At 37.0% G+C, this 17,483-nt stretch overlaps 1 protein-coding gene across 1 annotated transcript in view; it reads right to left on the reverse strand.

Annotated features, from left to right (window-relative positions):
• The window catches only part of mib1 (E3 ubiquitin-protein ligase mind bomb 1), a 150,525-nt gene that overhangs the window by 102,847 nt on the left and 30,195 nt on the right, over nucleotides 1-17,483 (reverse strand). Inside the window, exon 11 of the mRNA XM_028181590.2 lies at nucleotides 4,007-4,158. Within this exon, the coding sequence (XP_028037391.2) occupies nucleotides 4,007-4,158 (152 nt within the window). The remainder of the gene's footprint in view (nucleotides 1-4,006; nucleotides 4,159-17,483) is intronic.

Raw genomic sequence — 17,483 nt, forward strand, 5'->3', positions numbered from 1 at the left:
CTATGGGCTCCAGTAACCACTTAGCACCAGGTGGGCTGTGAGCTCGTCCACACATCTAAGCAATAAAAAAAAAAAACTACTGTAATGGATTCGGTTGCGGATTTCTACTCATGTATAACTAGTCAGGTCATAAGTATTGTCACACAGTAAAAACTTTTCTTTTAGAATGCTGGCCACAAAAATGTTTATTGAATTCGAATTTCGAATTGTTCATGAAAATAAAAATGTATACTTTTAGAATTTTTACTCATTTTTAAATATGGAGTGGACGCTTAAAGAAGACCGTGTTGCAGTTATTGCGTTGCATCGTTGCGGTTACGCGCCAATTCAAATTTTTAACATACTGAAAAATTTGAATATAACCAAAAGATTCGTTTATCGTACCATCAAACGATACAATGAAGACTCTAGTGTAGATGACAGGTCAGGAAGTGGTCGACCTCGGTCTGTTAGGACTCCAGCAGCGATAAAAGCTGTGAAGGCGCGAATTCAAAGAAATCCCAAACGTAAGCAGAAACTGTTGGCCCTTCAGATGGGGTTAAGCAGAACCACGGTGAAAAGGGTGTTAAATGAAGACTTAGGGCTTCGGGCATATCGAAGAAAAACAGGACATCGTTTGAATGCTCGTCTAATGGACCTGAGACTGAAGAGATGCCGCGCTTTGTTGAAGCGGTACGCGGGAAAAAAATATCGGGAAATTCTTTTTTTCGGATGAAAAAATTTTTACCGTAGAAGAGAGCTACAACAAACAAAATGATAAGGTGTACGCACACAGTAGTGAAGAAGCGAACAACCGTATTCCGCGTGTCCAACGAGGTCATTTTCCATCCTCGCTCATGGTATGGTTGGGAGTTTCTTATTGGGGCTTAACAGAGGTACATTTTTGTGAGAAAGGTGTAAAAACGAATGCAGCTGTGTATCAAAATACAGTCCTGACGAACCTTGTGGAACCTGTTTCTCATACCATGTTCAATAACAGGCACTGGGTATTCCAACAAGATTCGGCGCCAGCTCATAGAGCGAAGAGCACACAAGACTGGCTGGCGGCGCGTGAAATCGACTTCATCCGGCACGAAGACTGGCCCTCCTCCAGTCCAGATTTAAATCCGTTAGATTACAAGATATGGCAACACTTGGAGGAAAAGGCGTGCTCAAAGCTTCATCTCAGTTTGGAGTCACTCAAGACATCCTTGATTAAGGCAGCCGCCGATATTGACATGGACCTCGTTCGTGCTGCGATAGACGACTGGCCGCGCAGATTGAAGGCCTGTATTCAAAATCACGGAGGTCATTTTGAATAAACTTTAGTGTCATAAGAATCTATGTTTTGTTAAGTTGATTTTGGTATATGAATGGTTACATAATGAATAAACTTGTTTCAATTATTTTACATTAAACATGTGACAGAATTTATGACCTGACTAGGTATACGAAATTTGTTACCATAGATTTTTCTATAATCGTAACAGATATATGTAGTTACGTCTGACAGTTAAACCACGTGAAAAAGTTGAAGAAGGTAATTATCCTCAGTGTCGATATTCTCAGTTAGACTAGTCTCAACAACCCGAAACTCATATAGATGTTTATCGGAAAATCGTCAGGGATTAGAAACGATGGTTATCATTAGATTCTGTTACGGTTACTGTTCTAATGAAAAGTAATGATTCAGCTGCCGCCGCCGCTGTCAGTATCGTACCGCGTCGATGTTTGTACGTTAAACAACTAGCTTACTGACTCTTCTGGAAAATTATTTCATTTTAGTGTAAATTGAAATTTACCATACAATTTTTGTTATTGAAACCACGATTCGGACACAGTTTTTTACGTAAATGGTATGCTCGTGTAATCTATATATTAATACGTGAAGCAAAAACTTTGTATCCCTTTTTACGAAAATTGCGCGGACGGAGGAGTATGAAATTTTCCACACTTATAGAGAATATAGAGAAGAAGTGCACAATGATAATATGTTTTTAAAACAATGCATAAAAGATACATTAAATCAATAAAGAAAACATTACACACACTACATACCATGTATTTGACGCACACACGCATGCATACTATTTATTGTCAAACCTTTGTTCTTGACGTCTGTTATCAAATTGAGATTAAATATTGTTTGTCTTTGTTAATATTTTTTATAGTGTAGTCTTGGCGAAATTTGTGATTGTAGAAGTATAAAATACAATCATAATAGTGTACAAACTTACAATTCCAATTAATTATAGTCTAATTTCGACTACTGCGGGTCCTCTAGTGTTTTAAATTATTTCAAACAAGTACTTTAAAATTACGTTATAATTTTATGAAGAAGGCTTCCGAAATCGAAAAGGATGGGTTCTCCAGATATAATGATATACCGTCGGAAGTAATAAAATAAAACGATTTTACATCTCCAGGGGGAAACGAACGTTTTTGCCGAATGGGAAAAGTAGCGAGCGACTTCTCATTTCGCGATAAAATCGGGAACGTTTTACGACAATCTTCTGTTCGATTACCTACCATTAAACAACAATCTTAGAACACATTATTTCTAATTCTTTATAGAAGCAATTCGATTCGAGTGCATAATTAATGTTAAGTCTAACATACTTTTGTTGTTATTAAAGCGTAATAAGTCAATGTTTTTCTTCCTTAGGTAATATAGGTAAGTTGCGCGTAATTGGTTTAAAAAAATCTCGAATTCAAATTTCCCGATTCTGGAGCACATCCATCTATTTTCATGCAAAAGATTGAGGATATATAGGAAATCGAGTTAAAGATTTAGTTTTAAGATCCTTCTGGAAAAACTGTTCAGCGGTGTCCTAAGTGACCGCGAGGGTCTGTTCTGTGCCGCCGCATAATGAACTGGTCACGTAGTCACATTTCGTATTATTTCCCTAGGATGCGTCACGTGACTTGAATAAATGTGGGCCGGCCGGGCGCGGGTCTTCAAGGCTCCAGCGCCTTCGGACCCTCCGCAAATAAACCGCTTCACGCACGATTCACCACCGGAGATTCATTATTCTAAAATCTAACTTACTGATTCATAATATGTCATGAAAGTTTTCTCTTTGTAAGGCTTCTTTAGCAATAAAAAACTCAAAGCTGCTTGATCCGAAATCCAAGAAATTAAATTCATAGAATGTATTACTCGTACATAATTTACTAGGGCATCGATAAAATGAACGCTTTGATGACTGTGATCTTTTTTCATTTCAAATCTTTACTCTCATTATACATAATTAGTGTTATTTATACCTAACATAACTGTATCGCACTCATATATAGCTTAAATATTTTCCAGATAAAAAATCTTGGCATTACACTATTTTCTATTTTTCACGAATCATTATTGGCACCAACAATTTATTCATTTCATTATTACAAAGTTTGATTTCAAATCAAGATACATCTACGCAATGACGTAATCGGATGTGAATATGTTTTAGTTATTATTTAACAAATTTAAAGCACTGGTGGTAGGACCTCTTATGAGTCCGCACGGGTAGGTACCACCACCCCGCCTATTTCTGCCGTGAAGCAATAATGCGTTTCGGTTTGAAGGGTGGAGCATCCGTTGTAACTATATTTGAGACCTTAGAAACTTATATCTCAAGGTGGGTGGCGCATTTACGTTGTGGATGTCTATGGGCTCCAGTAACCACTTCACACCAGGTGGGCTGTGAGCTCGTCCACCCATATAAGCAATAAAAAAAAATTTCAACGCACGTAGAATCTTCATGACTAACTATCGGTGCTCAAATATTTCTCACTCTTTCTCGAGAAACAATAAACTTTACGGTGAAATAAAGTCATCAGAAGGCGCGTAAAGCACACATTGTCTTGCGCTACGATATTAAAAGTGTTAGAAATTTATTGTGTGACCGGGTCTCATGAGTACCCATTTTCCTTCGGTGAACGTTAGACAACTAGCGACGTTATGTTTATTTCATATAAACTTTACTATTTAACGGTTTCCTGCAGAGAAAATTCTGGAAATGTGAAAAGTTTCGTTTACCTTGGATTGCCGCGGAGCGCCGCGTGATGCAGAGCGTTGAAACCATTATTGTTTGTTAGGGTCATATCGGCTCCATGTTCTAGTAGCAGCGTTAGCATGTCGTCACGCTTTTTTGAAATGGCATCATGCAAGGGTGTATCGCCTTCAGAGTCCTAAAAAGACGAAAATTGTACATGAAGCATCATAATTTTTATTATTGCTTAGTCGAGTGGACGAGCTCACAGCCCACCTGGTTGTAAAGTGGTTACTGGAGCCCATAGACATCAACAACGTAAATGCGCCATTCACCTTGAGATATAAGTTCTAAAGTCTCAAGTATAGTTACAACGGCTACCCTACCCTTCAAACCGAAACGCATTACTGCTTCACGGCAGAAATAGGCAGGGTGGTGGTACCTACCCGCACGCACAAGAGGTCCTACCACCAGTAAAAACTAATTACCATTGAAACCAGTAAAAACCATTAAAACCAAAAGAATGTGTTATAAATAAAGTGACAGCTGCAATTTTCGTTAAGTACTGAATTAGGCAACGCCCGTCTTTATCTCCATGACTATTTTCTAAAACATCAAACCACTTGAATAATTGAAGCGGCGGAGAAGGCGTTTAAAGCGAGGATTATGGCAACCTGCATAATTTATAAGCGTCTCAGGACGGCTGAGACGAACTGAAATCGAACGAGATATGATGTGCTATCAGCAATACCGTCTTTACCATAAGGGCACACGGGGCCCGTGCCCAGGGCCCCCATTCTCAGGGGGCCCCGAAAGACCGACAATTTCTCTCACACGTTTATTCTCAAAACATTTTTGTCGGGCACATTACACTTTTTTCACAAATCAGTAATCAGAAGGTATTTACAAGGCATATACTATGACTGTAATAGAAGATTTTGCTCAACAGAAATCCCGAAAGAAACCCTTATCGAAATGGTAACCAAAAAACCAGCAGCATTCTAATATCATTAATGACATATTATATCATACTGTATTTGATTACCTATAATAAATGGTCTCATACTCAGTAAAAAAAATTATTATTATAGTTCGCTTTTATTTACTTTCCAAAAGAGCCTCAAATTCTTGTGTGCCCAAGGGCCCCATCCTAGTTTAAGACGTCCCTGGCTATCAGGTTCTCTAGTAGAATCAGAAAATGGTGTCGAGTTCCGTAATATAGGGCGAACGTGGCACAAAAAGCGCGGCCACCACGTCATTATCATAATCACCGTCACCGCGTGTCACTACGGGTGCCGCCGCCCAAGCCGTTTTGCTTTGTGAACATGCATTAAGAGAGCCGGGATTTGTGCTTTGTCATTCTTGCAATTAATTTGCAAAAGGCTATATGACGTATTTACGTACTTTTCGATCCTAACAAGACAGTTATATTTTTATTTTGTTTTATTTCATATATTTTGTACAAGCAGCTGTTAGAAGAAACAGTAGAATAAGGATACAAAGTACAAGGACACTACTTATTTCATGTTGAAATCTCTTCCAGTAGGCCCGCAGAAGGAAAGAAGAATTAGGAACACAAACTTAGTGCATACAGTAAACATTACATTTAATCTATATACAATGTGTCCAGACTTCGATGTCGGAGACTTTATGGGGTTAAAATACAATCAATTTCAATAAATGAAAAAAAAAAAAATCGTATTTTTTTTTGATCTTTTACTCAAGTTTTTGTTTTTTTATTAAATCTATTTTTTTGACTTCTTTGTTAGCTAACATATGAGACCTCTTTTGTGTTTCTAACACCTCTACTTGGGTAGGTATTGTTAAATTAACACATGCACCTGTGCTTCGGCTACAAAAGTTTTTAAAGGGCTGCCATTTTTTAATAGTTGGTTATAAAAAATATTTGATGGCTGATTTGACACATTGTATACAAAAATGAATTGCTGTTCGTTAGTCTCGCTAAAACTCGAGAACGGCTGGACCGATTTGGCTAATTTTGGTCTTGAATGATTTGTGGAGGTCCAGAGAAAGTTTAAAGGTAGATAAATATAAAAAGCTCGGAATTAAATAAGAATAGCAATTTAGTTTTTCCTTTGATGTGTCCCCCGTCGGACGGATTCCTTTTGTTTGTTTTAAGTTTATTTTATACAAAAGTTTACGTCTTTTATTTATCAATTGAGGCACCACGAAGTTTGCCGGGTCAGCTAGTAGTATATACCTATTACAAGATACAAAACAATATATATATATACATACAATGATATTAATAAATTTTACGTAATTACATATTAATTTCAGTCTAAATAGCAGCACATCCTCTATTTAAGATCAACGAAATCGTGGCACCTATCTACGTAGAGTTTATATCAATATTATCGACTAGCCATTACCTTCAGAAAAAAAGGTGTAAAGAAATCACTGAAGTAACAAAACTTATGGCACAAAGATATTATTATGACAATAATTCATACACAGGCTCAATGGTAGACAGGAGCCGTTGGACACAGAGCGTCGAGCGTTTAATATTAATCGAGAATATTGGCACGCATTGCCAACACTGCTCGTTATTAATAACGTAAAATATCACAGGGGGGCTCATGTATAATTTACTAGTACTTTATTGGTGTTATGGGTTTTAAAATGGAAATACTGTATTATTTCTCTTTACATATTTGATACTAGTAATGTAATGTGTGAGATTTTTTTAAATTTAAAGTATCTTTACTGTCGTCGAAGACAGATGTGTTATGTTATACGAGTATGTACCTGACGTTAAGCGGATATTGTCGTTAATACTTTTACTGGTGGTAGGACCTCTTGTGAGTCCGCACGGGTAGGTACCACCGCCCCGCCTATTTCTGCCGTGAAGCAGTAATGCGTTTCGGTTTGAAGGGTGGGGCAGCCGTTGTGACTATACTGAGACCTTAGAACTATATCTCAAGGTGTGTGGCGCATTTACGTTGTAGATGTCTATGGGCTCCAGTAACCACTTAACATCAGGTGGGCTGTGAGCTCGTCCACACAGCTAAGCAATAAAAAAAAAAAAAAAAAAAAATAATAGACATGGACTGTGTCAATCTACCACTGCGAACTCTTTTTAATATCATGTTTAATGTTCCGTGAAAAATAATATCGATTGCTGAACTAATGACAATTAGGAGAATTAATTATAGTCTGATGTTATGTGGTCATCTTGGAAACGCATCGTAGATGAAGGCAAAGGTTCCCGATAATAGAATGAAATCGCTTGTGGCGTGAGGCGTGAATATAAAAAAAAAGAGGAGGACACAAGATAATTTTAAATTAACCCTTACAGCTCTCTTCATGGTAGAATGCACACAGAGAGAGAACTGAGATCTCAACGCTAAATGTAAGGAAAGACATGAAGTTTCTGAAGCAGCTTCGCGCCAGAAAAATACACCACGGAGGAAATAAATGTTGAAGTAAATTAAGAAATGTGATTTACGCAGCAATATCCGCAGGTGCACATGAGCTGCACAATGTGAGCAGCCGAGCGGCGACGACATAAATACTCCGTTGTGGCATCTTAATGGTTTTGAAACTTTTTTTAACAAAATTATTTAATCTTTTAGTTATTTATCATAATATAATTGAACAATTTTGTATCAAAATTAATTCAGTGATAATTTTTATGTCGATCTTAATAAAAAAAAGGTTAAGAAAAAAGGTCTATCGCATTTATTAAGAAAATTCATAATTTTTTTTAATATAGTTTATTTACATTTAACTAAAGTACATAGATACCATTTTGTTCGATAACTTTTTGCCATCTTGTAGGTAGGGACACGATCCCTTTGCACCTTCAGATTTCCACCTGTTTCGGTCTCTTCAGAATCCTTTTGGCAGTGTCAGGTTAACATCACGAGAGGACTGCCAAAAGCAATTGTCGCAGTATTTTGATCAGAAGCCCCAAAATGTTTATAGCGATGGGATCATGTCCTACCTACAAGATGGCATAAAGTTATCGAACAAAATGGTACCTACATACTTTAGTTAAATGTAAATATTAAAAAATGTTGTGAATTTTCTTAAAATATGCGAAGAAACTTTTTCCCCAACCTTTTATTATTACATAAAAAAATAAAATATTCATGTTATCAACCAGCTCTTCGATTACTATGTAGGTCACCGGTGGCTGAAGTGGTACACTGAAGTAATTATGTCGATCTCTGTCACTAAAGCGCCGGAATATACTAAAGCGCCGGGATATCTAGTCGATTCTGGGAAAGAGCCAAGAGACCTTTTTTTATTCCTTAGATGGGTGGACGAGCCCACGACCCACCTACTGTTAAGTGGTTGCCGGAGCCCATAGACATCTAAAACGTAAATGCCGCCACCTACCTTGAGATATGAGTTCTAAGGTCTCAATTTTTACAGTACAACGGCTACCCCACTAAATTGATACCTGCCAGCGGGATTCGAACACCGGGGCCTCGCTACATACAAATGGACCGGACGTCTTATCTTTTAGGCCACGACGACTGCAACACTTACATTAAAAAACAGAAGAATGTTAGGCAATCCAGGCGCTTAGGAACAGAAATCGTTATAATTACTTCAATGCGCCACTTAAGGCACCGGTGACCAACGTGGCAGTCAATGTGTTATAGCTGAAGTGTTTAACAGATTTCAAACATTTAAATAAACAAAACTAAATGTAAGCTAAATAATTTTGTATATTGTAAATAACAATATACAAAACGCTATTAGGTCATTACGTTGTTCCGATAAAAAGTGAAAGGCTGTGAAAATAATAATAAGGTAAATTTAACCCCGACTAGAGATAATCTTCGTTAGGTTAGGAATTCAAATAAATAAAGCAAGTTTCCAGGGATATTTTTTGCCACGTACCATCCGGAATCGGAATGAACTCTCCCCCGAGGTGTTTCCTGTGCGCTATGGTATGCCCTCTTTCATCGTAGTCGAAAAAATTCATCTGATTAGGTGAGAGAATTTGGAAAAAATAACTATGTCAAGGAATTTACAGGATTATAATTGCACTATAGTTACTAATTTAATCACCTCCTCTTTTTCCAGTGGTTAGTAACTCTGGCTACTGTACCACGATAACCGGGTTCGATTCTCACTGCGGGTCAATCTTTTTGTTAAGGATATTTGGCACTCAAGGTCTGAAATTTCTTGTCTCGTATGTGTGTTGCTTAGTACAATCGTAGCTTGGGGCCTTGAAAGTGGTACGATTATAATTTTGTGTTTCAAAGTTAATTTTAGGTCTAAGCCCAAACATTTAGAAATTAAGCGAGAGTGGCTAATTACAGCAGACAAAAATAATAAAAGAATCGTTTCAGTCTGAAGATAATAGAAAGGAAAGTGCCGGTTCTTATTGCTAAGGAAATATTTTTTCTTCACACAGGTTTATTGTTCTTAGGTTTATTGCGTGAAAATGGCATGTTTTTATAACGTCACGAAACTCATTAGACTGGGAACAAAATACAGTATCAGTGAATCACTTTGGAATCGTTTTTAATTCGATACATTACACTTAACAAATAGGGGCTAGACTTCAATACGCAGCCGATTTATTACTGCTCGGGTTTGTGTGCAATAATCCCTCGTTTACTTTTATCTAGTAATTTATATTATGTAATGATTTTTGTCATTAAATGAACGTTTTAGTATTTAAATATGCAGCTAAGAAATATTACGTATCGCAAGATTCTTAAAGTAAATCTAAAGAGCTTTTGTGTTTTTCTCTCTGAAGCCGCCTTTGATGTAGGTTTCAAAGGAAAAATATTTAGTTAATAAATTATGTAGGCAACAAGCTCTATAGCATCTATACAATACCTTCAATAAATAAATGTGACTAAGATCTTTTCAATTTAATAAACCATACACCGATTTAAGAATAAACGTAATGAACGTAATGGCAGTTTAAAATTATGTAAGCTTATTCGATTTTTCAAACAAAAATCATTTTTGGAACCGGTAACGCAATTTGTTTATGCAAAGCTCTTCAGAGTAGTTGAAACAAAATATACGTGTGCGAACGTTGTGGAAATTTGCCAACAGGGGATGTCCGGTAGACTTTTAAATTTATGTAAATTTGGTAAGACAAAAGTGTTTGCATCGAAATTTAATGTGAAACCTTTGTATCAACTAAATAAAATATCATATAATGTGATATAAATCGACAGAATGTATTTCTGGTTTAATATAAATCCCAATTGCCATTATGAAAGTGTCCAAATAAATGAGGAGTTTTTCTCTTGAAAAACTTGCATGAAGGTCTAAAATCCTTGAAAGTTTTCGACAAAATCAATAAGATACTTCCCGAACTACGAAATTCGTTAAGAAACAAGGTAAATTACAGCACATGTGAAGACAGTAACAAAAGTAGAAAAACCCTAAATTGTAATTATTTGACTTGAGCAATTATACATTTCCGTACGTATACTCGTAGTATAACAACGTTACCTTTTTCAGTTAAATCATCGACCGGGACATAGATTGATATATGGAGAACATGTTTTTTTTTTGCCTAGTAAAATTGTTTGTCAGTGATATTTTAGTAACTATTCGTATTATTTTAATAAAATTTGTTTGATATTGATTGCTGTAAATCCGTAGGAGTATCATGGTAACGTCATACCATTGTATGACATCAAATAAAAAATTTTTGACGTTTTGAAGATTAGATCATTGTTTCTATCTTTTAGTTTACTGGAATATTCCCGCTCAATCGAGCCTTCAATATTTTTTGAATTTCACCTACGATACATTATTTTTCGTTCAAACTGCTGTTGATAGGCGCAATCTAGCTCCCGCGAGTGATGGTCAGTGCTATTATTAGCAATTCAGTTAGAATCGTAAAGTAGTAAGTTCTTATAGCTCCCAATTTATTGGTAACGAAGAAAGTTTTAACTGACAACAAATAACATGGCCAAGTGTAATTATACAAGTAATATATTCTGAAAAGACAGAGTTCCTTTCTTGAAATTTCTTACTAGTATTGACATGAGTACAGAAAAAAAAATGGTTGAGTAATATACTAATTTGAGTCAGTAATAACCAATTTCACACCATTATCTACTTTTAATAGATTATTTTTGGATAATAAAACCTCTATAAAGTCTAAATATATATTATGTTATTCGTGTACACAATGGTGAATGATTTCAATACGACTCGTAAATCCCGCTATCCATTAGTGTTCCGATATCACAACCGCACAGTTCTTTGTTAGTGAACTCGACCGCAGGCCCGCGTAGCAGTGAATTTAGCTTTATATCGGAAAACGTTAATGTTCTATTTCACCGTCTCAGTGGTGAATTTTATTTGTATTTTATTTAATTCTGATTTTTTTAATGATAAGAGTGTTATGTAATACAGACAGGGTTTATTGTGAGTCCGTGCATTTAAGTACTACTTACTGTTCTGCCCATGTTCTGGTTTGAAGAGCAGGGCAGCCTTTATTAAAAAGCAATTTTGACAGTAAATGGTTGACGCCATAAAGTAGTGGTGAATAAAATGCGCGTCGGCAATTCCGATACCTTTACATTGGGTTGGTATGAAGCGCGCAAAAGCAGTCAACCAACTAAATTGTTGCTAAAATTTTAGCGGTAGGTTGGCTGTATCGTTGGGACATTGCTGAGGTTGCCTGCCTACTTCTGCCGTGAAGCAGAAATGCGTTTCGGTTTGAAGGGTGGGGCAGCCTTTGTAACGATACTGAGACCTTAGAACTTATATCTCAAGGTGGCTGGCGCATTTACGTCGTAGATGTCTATGGGCTCCGGTAACCACTTAACACCAGGTGGGTTGTGAGCTAGTCCACCCATCTAAGCAATAAAAAAAGGTTAATTACTGATACTAACCACTTCCCATCAGGTGAAACTTTAGTTCACCTTTCGCCGGTGGTAATCAAAAAAATATATTGCTGTTTTCACATTGCTGGTTTATTAGTACATACTATGTAGAAAAATACGATTACGAAGCGAGATTTTTCTATACACCAGCGGTCAGCACGCAGGTGTCTGTAATGTCACAAAAAACGTGCGAGAAGTCAATATATACCGGCCTCATATTAATGCTCACAATTTACCCCTCCATGTTATATACCATGTTTATAACGGTGCCTATTTGAATAGATAATATCAGTAGTAAATAATGAATTTGTTTTTCATGTTGGGTCTGTATTAAATTCAGTATATAATATTATCGTTCATGTTAAATAAATAAAATTTTCAAAAATTAAAAAACAAAGCTTGTTTGCGTGTCTCGTTAAGACAAGTCTAATGAACGCCAACTCAACAAATTTAATAGGAGCCATTCCGGGTTCATTATCAGATCGAAAACAGCATATTACGTTATCGCTAGAAATACGCACGTGTCAAGATGGATGACGATACAATATCCATACATATGTTTCACCCTATATAATTGAAAGATTCCACAAAGAAACGTCTACAAAGGGAAGATCTACCACTCGGGTCTTTGAGCGAGTGTTATTACTCAGTAGAACGCGATGCGAAAGTTGCTCGGTAGCTGCATACTGTCGTTATCGCGAATTAACTTTATTTTCCGGATTCATTCGATTCGGTGATAGACACTATTACAATTATTAAGTCATAGTTGTAAGTTCAAGTCACGTTGTACTTACTTAGCAAAAAAATAATACTAAGTTTATTAATATTGAAGAAGAGTACTAAAACATAAAGTAATGAATATACGAAGCCAGAGAACAAAATCCTATAAAATTTCAGGTGACGTCGTCGTCCTTTCCATAAATTCATCGACAGGCCGTGGTAATGGGCTATAAGGAAAATATTTATGAAATGAACCGGACGAGCGCGATTCTCATTAGCTAATTATTTTCCCTATAACATTATATTTTATTTGTCTCACATATTAATGTCGCTGTTAATTGGCGAATACGTGAATAACGTTTAACCTGTTTGTGTTTTGTGCAAAACTGTATACATTAAAATTATGATCCTGTTTTGTTTGTTAAATACAGGGGTTTGTGCCACTTAGACGGGAAGTCCATCCATCTGTCGTCTGTCTATCTACGTTTTTCTCTTTATCTCTGAAGAATTAAGTAGAGATTACAATTTACATACAGCTTGTTTTTCTGCCATATCGCATGAATCGGACGTGAACGCGACGGCCCAACAAAAGTTATGAAATGACACGTTTAACAAAACAATGTCGAGCGCAATCGGCACGTATAATTGTCTGTCTGTTCCAGTGATTATCCTATGGCATGCCGTTTTAATGCGAGAGGGTAGTGTGAACTATTCTTAACACCGTTAAAATCGACAGCAGCCTTTCCAGACCTTTATATTTAATACCATTACAAAGTTTCTTTGAAATAAAGTTACATGTGGCAAAATATTTATATTGGTGTGAAAAAAAATTTAAGGAAACGAAAATAAAATGCTTTTTTTTATTGCATAGATGTCAGGACGAGCTCACAGCTCACCTGGTGTTAAGTGGTTAAGGGACCCCATAGACATTTACAGCGTAAATACCGTCACCCACCTTGAGATATGAGTTCTAATGTCTCAGTATAGTTACAACGGCTGCCCCACCCTTCAAACCGAAACGCATTACTGCTTCACGGCAGAAATAGGTAGGGTGGTGGTACCTGCCCGTGTGGACTCACAAGAGATCCTACCACCAGTACCTAACAATTAACCACACCGAATACATAACAATTCTAGTTTTTAAGATTCAACTCGTTTTATATACTATAATCATTTCCAAATAAAAATCAGTCAGTAAATTCTAAAATGCTTTCATAAATTTTCAGCGGTTTTATCTTGGTAGGCCCTGTTTATTTTACATTCATCTGGGCGGTATTCCTCTGCGTCCAATTTATGTTATTGGGCACAAAGCGAACGCTGACAAATGTGAAAATAAATGAACATGTGTTTTATCTGCACGTTCACGAAGTCGGCGTACATGCTAGAGGTAGAGGGTGTATGTGGTGCAGGATGTGGGAGCGCGGGGCAAAGAGACGTAGCGCGTGTTCTACGAGCGCCGGCGCGAATCCCTACTTTTTCCTCATTCCGGACGGCTTTTTCGTTAAGAATTTACGTGATTCTTATCTATAATATAAAACTAGCAGGTAAAAATCGACCTACGTTATTTTTGTTCATTTCAATTACACGACAATAAGTGGATTTCGTTCTTAGACGTGAACGTTTTTCATGACCTACATAATATGTACATAAGATATATTCGACAAGTTATATCTGATGTTGGATCTCAGTAAATTATGATTCTCATACCTTGACATGTTTGTTAATTACGGAGACAGAAACGAAGGCTGTTTGTTATGTTAGCATAATATATATTTTGAAGATTCCGTTAAATTCCACAACCGATGAGATCTCATAAATTTTTATATACAAAAATGTGCACAATGAAATTTAATAACGACGTTCAAGTCGTTAAGTCTTCAAGTATACGGTTCGCATTTATTATGGAAACATCTTAAAAGCGTCCCCTGGACCTTCGAGGCACTCGCGTAGTTTCAACTTAGATACGGTACGACGACGAGTGAAACTAAGTGGAACTTTTCCCAGGTAGCTGTGTACAAAAAGAATTTTCTAAAAGACACTATACCCACTGCAACTTTACAAACAACGCTTTGAACTTTCAACCTTACATTCTTTCCATCTGCTCGGAAGTTTTTCACTGAATATTTGTGATTCGTTTTTTGTATATTTCATTATCTTTTTTAGGTTTCTGTAGTTGAAACTATACCCCAGACGATTCGTTTTGAACCTATGTATTGTTAGTATATTGCGTAGATAAGGTTTGGCAAGTAATGTTGTACGATCTGCTTGATAAGGGAGTAGCAATATTTAAAAAAAATCAGAAGTGGCAATTATGTAATCTATATCTGTATTCGAATGTACATATGCGTGTGGTTTATTTGGGTTAATGAGTTATTCGCTTCTTAAATTATGAAATTTGTTTTTCCACCTCTAGCTTTTCTAATTAGATGGAAAATTCCGAATTAAAATAAACTTCCAAGAAAATTTGTGACAAATAGATATTTTCGTTTTTATTTAGTCAGAGGAGTATTAAGCTAATAAGAGGCAACCTTCACAGTCGAAAATTAGTGATGACGATAAAGGCTATTTCTGGCAGAACCAGCGTTTTGTGAAATCGTACCGATTTCGAGAATCGAATAAGTTAATATTGTTTGATGAGAGAACTTATAAAGTTTGTCTTTATCATGTTCTCTTATTGGTTTCTCCTATAAGATAAAAAAAAAACGGGAGAACATTACGGATAATTTCGTTGGTTGTTTGATTTTTAATTTACTATAATGGAACAAAGAGCTTCGCGCCTGTTGAGCTATTTCCCATAGCCCCCTAGTAATTATAGGGCGGCGCTCACAAAGACCGCGAGCCCGAAGTGCTCAGGGCGACTGGGACTTCTGTCTTATCAGGCATACAGCCAATATATTTTCCTTTTGTGAGAAATTGAAAATATGAAATACTTCAAACGTTCGAAATTCAATACGGTGTTATGGGTAACACAAATTCTTACTGGCATTAGAGTTTTGTAAGCCTGCACGGGTGGGAACTACCATTTTTACCGCGAAGTCGCGAAGTAGTAATGCGTTTCGGTTTGAGAGCTGTTACTCTATACAGTTGAGACTTAGATCTTACATCGCAAGTTGAGTGGAGGAATTCGCGTAGTGTCGCGTTGTCGCGTAGTTCGCGTAAGATCTATAAGCTCCGGTAACCACTTAACATAAAATTACTGGTGGTAGGACCTCTTGTGAGTCCGCGCGGGTGGGTACCACCACCCTGCTTATTTCTGCCGTGAAGCAGTAATGCGTTTCGGTTTGAATGGCGGGGCAGCCGTTGTAACTATACTGAGACCCTTAGAACTTATATCTCAAGGTGGGTGGCGCATTTACGCTGTAGATGTCTATGGGCTCCAGTAACCACTTAACACCAGGTGGGCTGTGAGCTCATCCACCCACCTAAGCAATAAAAAAAAAATCAGCACCGTGAGCTCATCCACTAATGCTTCAGGCAATTCGGTTGTGGTTCGTGTTTAATTTATATTTGTTGCAAATGTTACATATTATAACGCATGACGCAGTACGTGATTAGGTTGACACAATTTGTAACACCACATTCTAGAACGTTACATACATAGCTATGAATATTTAGCAGGACCCGTAGATGATACTCACATGTCAGCGAGTATGAAATAAACATTCAACATTCAACACTACTAGATTAACGAGGCGTAATTCTGGATACGTCTTACTTAATTTTACAAAACAACGACACCTTTTCTTTATCACTATTTTGTTAAGCTACGGATGTTTGGAACGCATGCGTATGTATTTAGAGCTATCGCTAAGTGTAGCTAGCTGTGACCCTTGGTATTTACTCTCTAATTCGCTCAACCCTGATCAACGTTTCGAATGAGGGCATTTATCAATGAAAATTATTTCGATTTACCCTTAACCTACCTACCTTTTTTCTTTTTTTTTTTTGTTTGGATGGGTGGACGAACTCACAGCCCACCTGGTGTTAAGTGGTTACTGGAGCCTATAGACATCTACAACGTAAATACGCCACCCACCTTGAGATATAAGTTCTAAGGTCTCAGTATAGTTACAACGGCCGCCTCGCCCTTCAAACCGAAACGCATTACTGCTTCACGGCAGAAATAAGCAGGGTGGTGGTACCTACCCGTGCGGACTTACAAGAGGTCCTATCACCAGTGCTCACAAGAGGTCCTACCACCAGTAAAACCACTACCTATATGTGGAATAAGCTTAAAAGTAAATGACCTAATGAATGAAAAAGGTAGTAAGATCATAAATTAGAATATTCTATCGTAGGCAGGCGGTGTCTCTTCACATCTGGCGTAATCGTAGAGTGCACAACGCGCACGCTACGGTTATAATGAAGCCGTAACGAAGCGAGGAATGGGAAAACCAACACTGGCGCGTCCGGAACAGCTGCTCTTATTATCAACATCAGTATAAAGAGAACATTCTGAGACAATAACGACTCTTTTACTACATTTACTTTAAATTAGGCCGTTACATTAGTTTTCATAATGATGGGTGAGGCATTTGTTTTCAATTTTTTTCTGCTTAGGTGGTTGATCTTTTTCACGACCTATATCTATACTAATATTATAAAGAGGAAAGATTTGTTTGTTTGTTTGTTTCGAATAGGCTCCGAAACTACTGGACCGATTTGAAAAATTCTTTTTCCATTAGAAGCCGACATTGTCCCTGATGAACATAGGCTACTTTTTTAATTTTTTTTTTTTTTTGTTTCATGTGTGTTTTAATGTTTCCGAAGCGAAGCGAGGGCGGGTCGCTAGTGTATTATATGTACACGGTATTAAGCGGTAACCCAGCCCACAGATATTACAACGTATGTGCCGTCTCCCACTTTAAGACATGAGGTCTAAATCTCAATTAAATTGTATAACGATTGCGTAGTCACCCTTTAAGCCCAAACATAACTACTTTAAGGTAGAAATATGCAG

Source organism: Bombyx mandarina, chromosome 04 (assembly GCF_030267445.1).
Source record: "Bombyx mandarina strain Sakado chromosome 04, ASM3026744v2".
Taxonomy (NCBI): domain Eukaryota; kingdom Metazoa; phylum Arthropoda; class Insecta; order Lepidoptera; family Bombycidae; genus Bombyx; species Bombyx mandarina.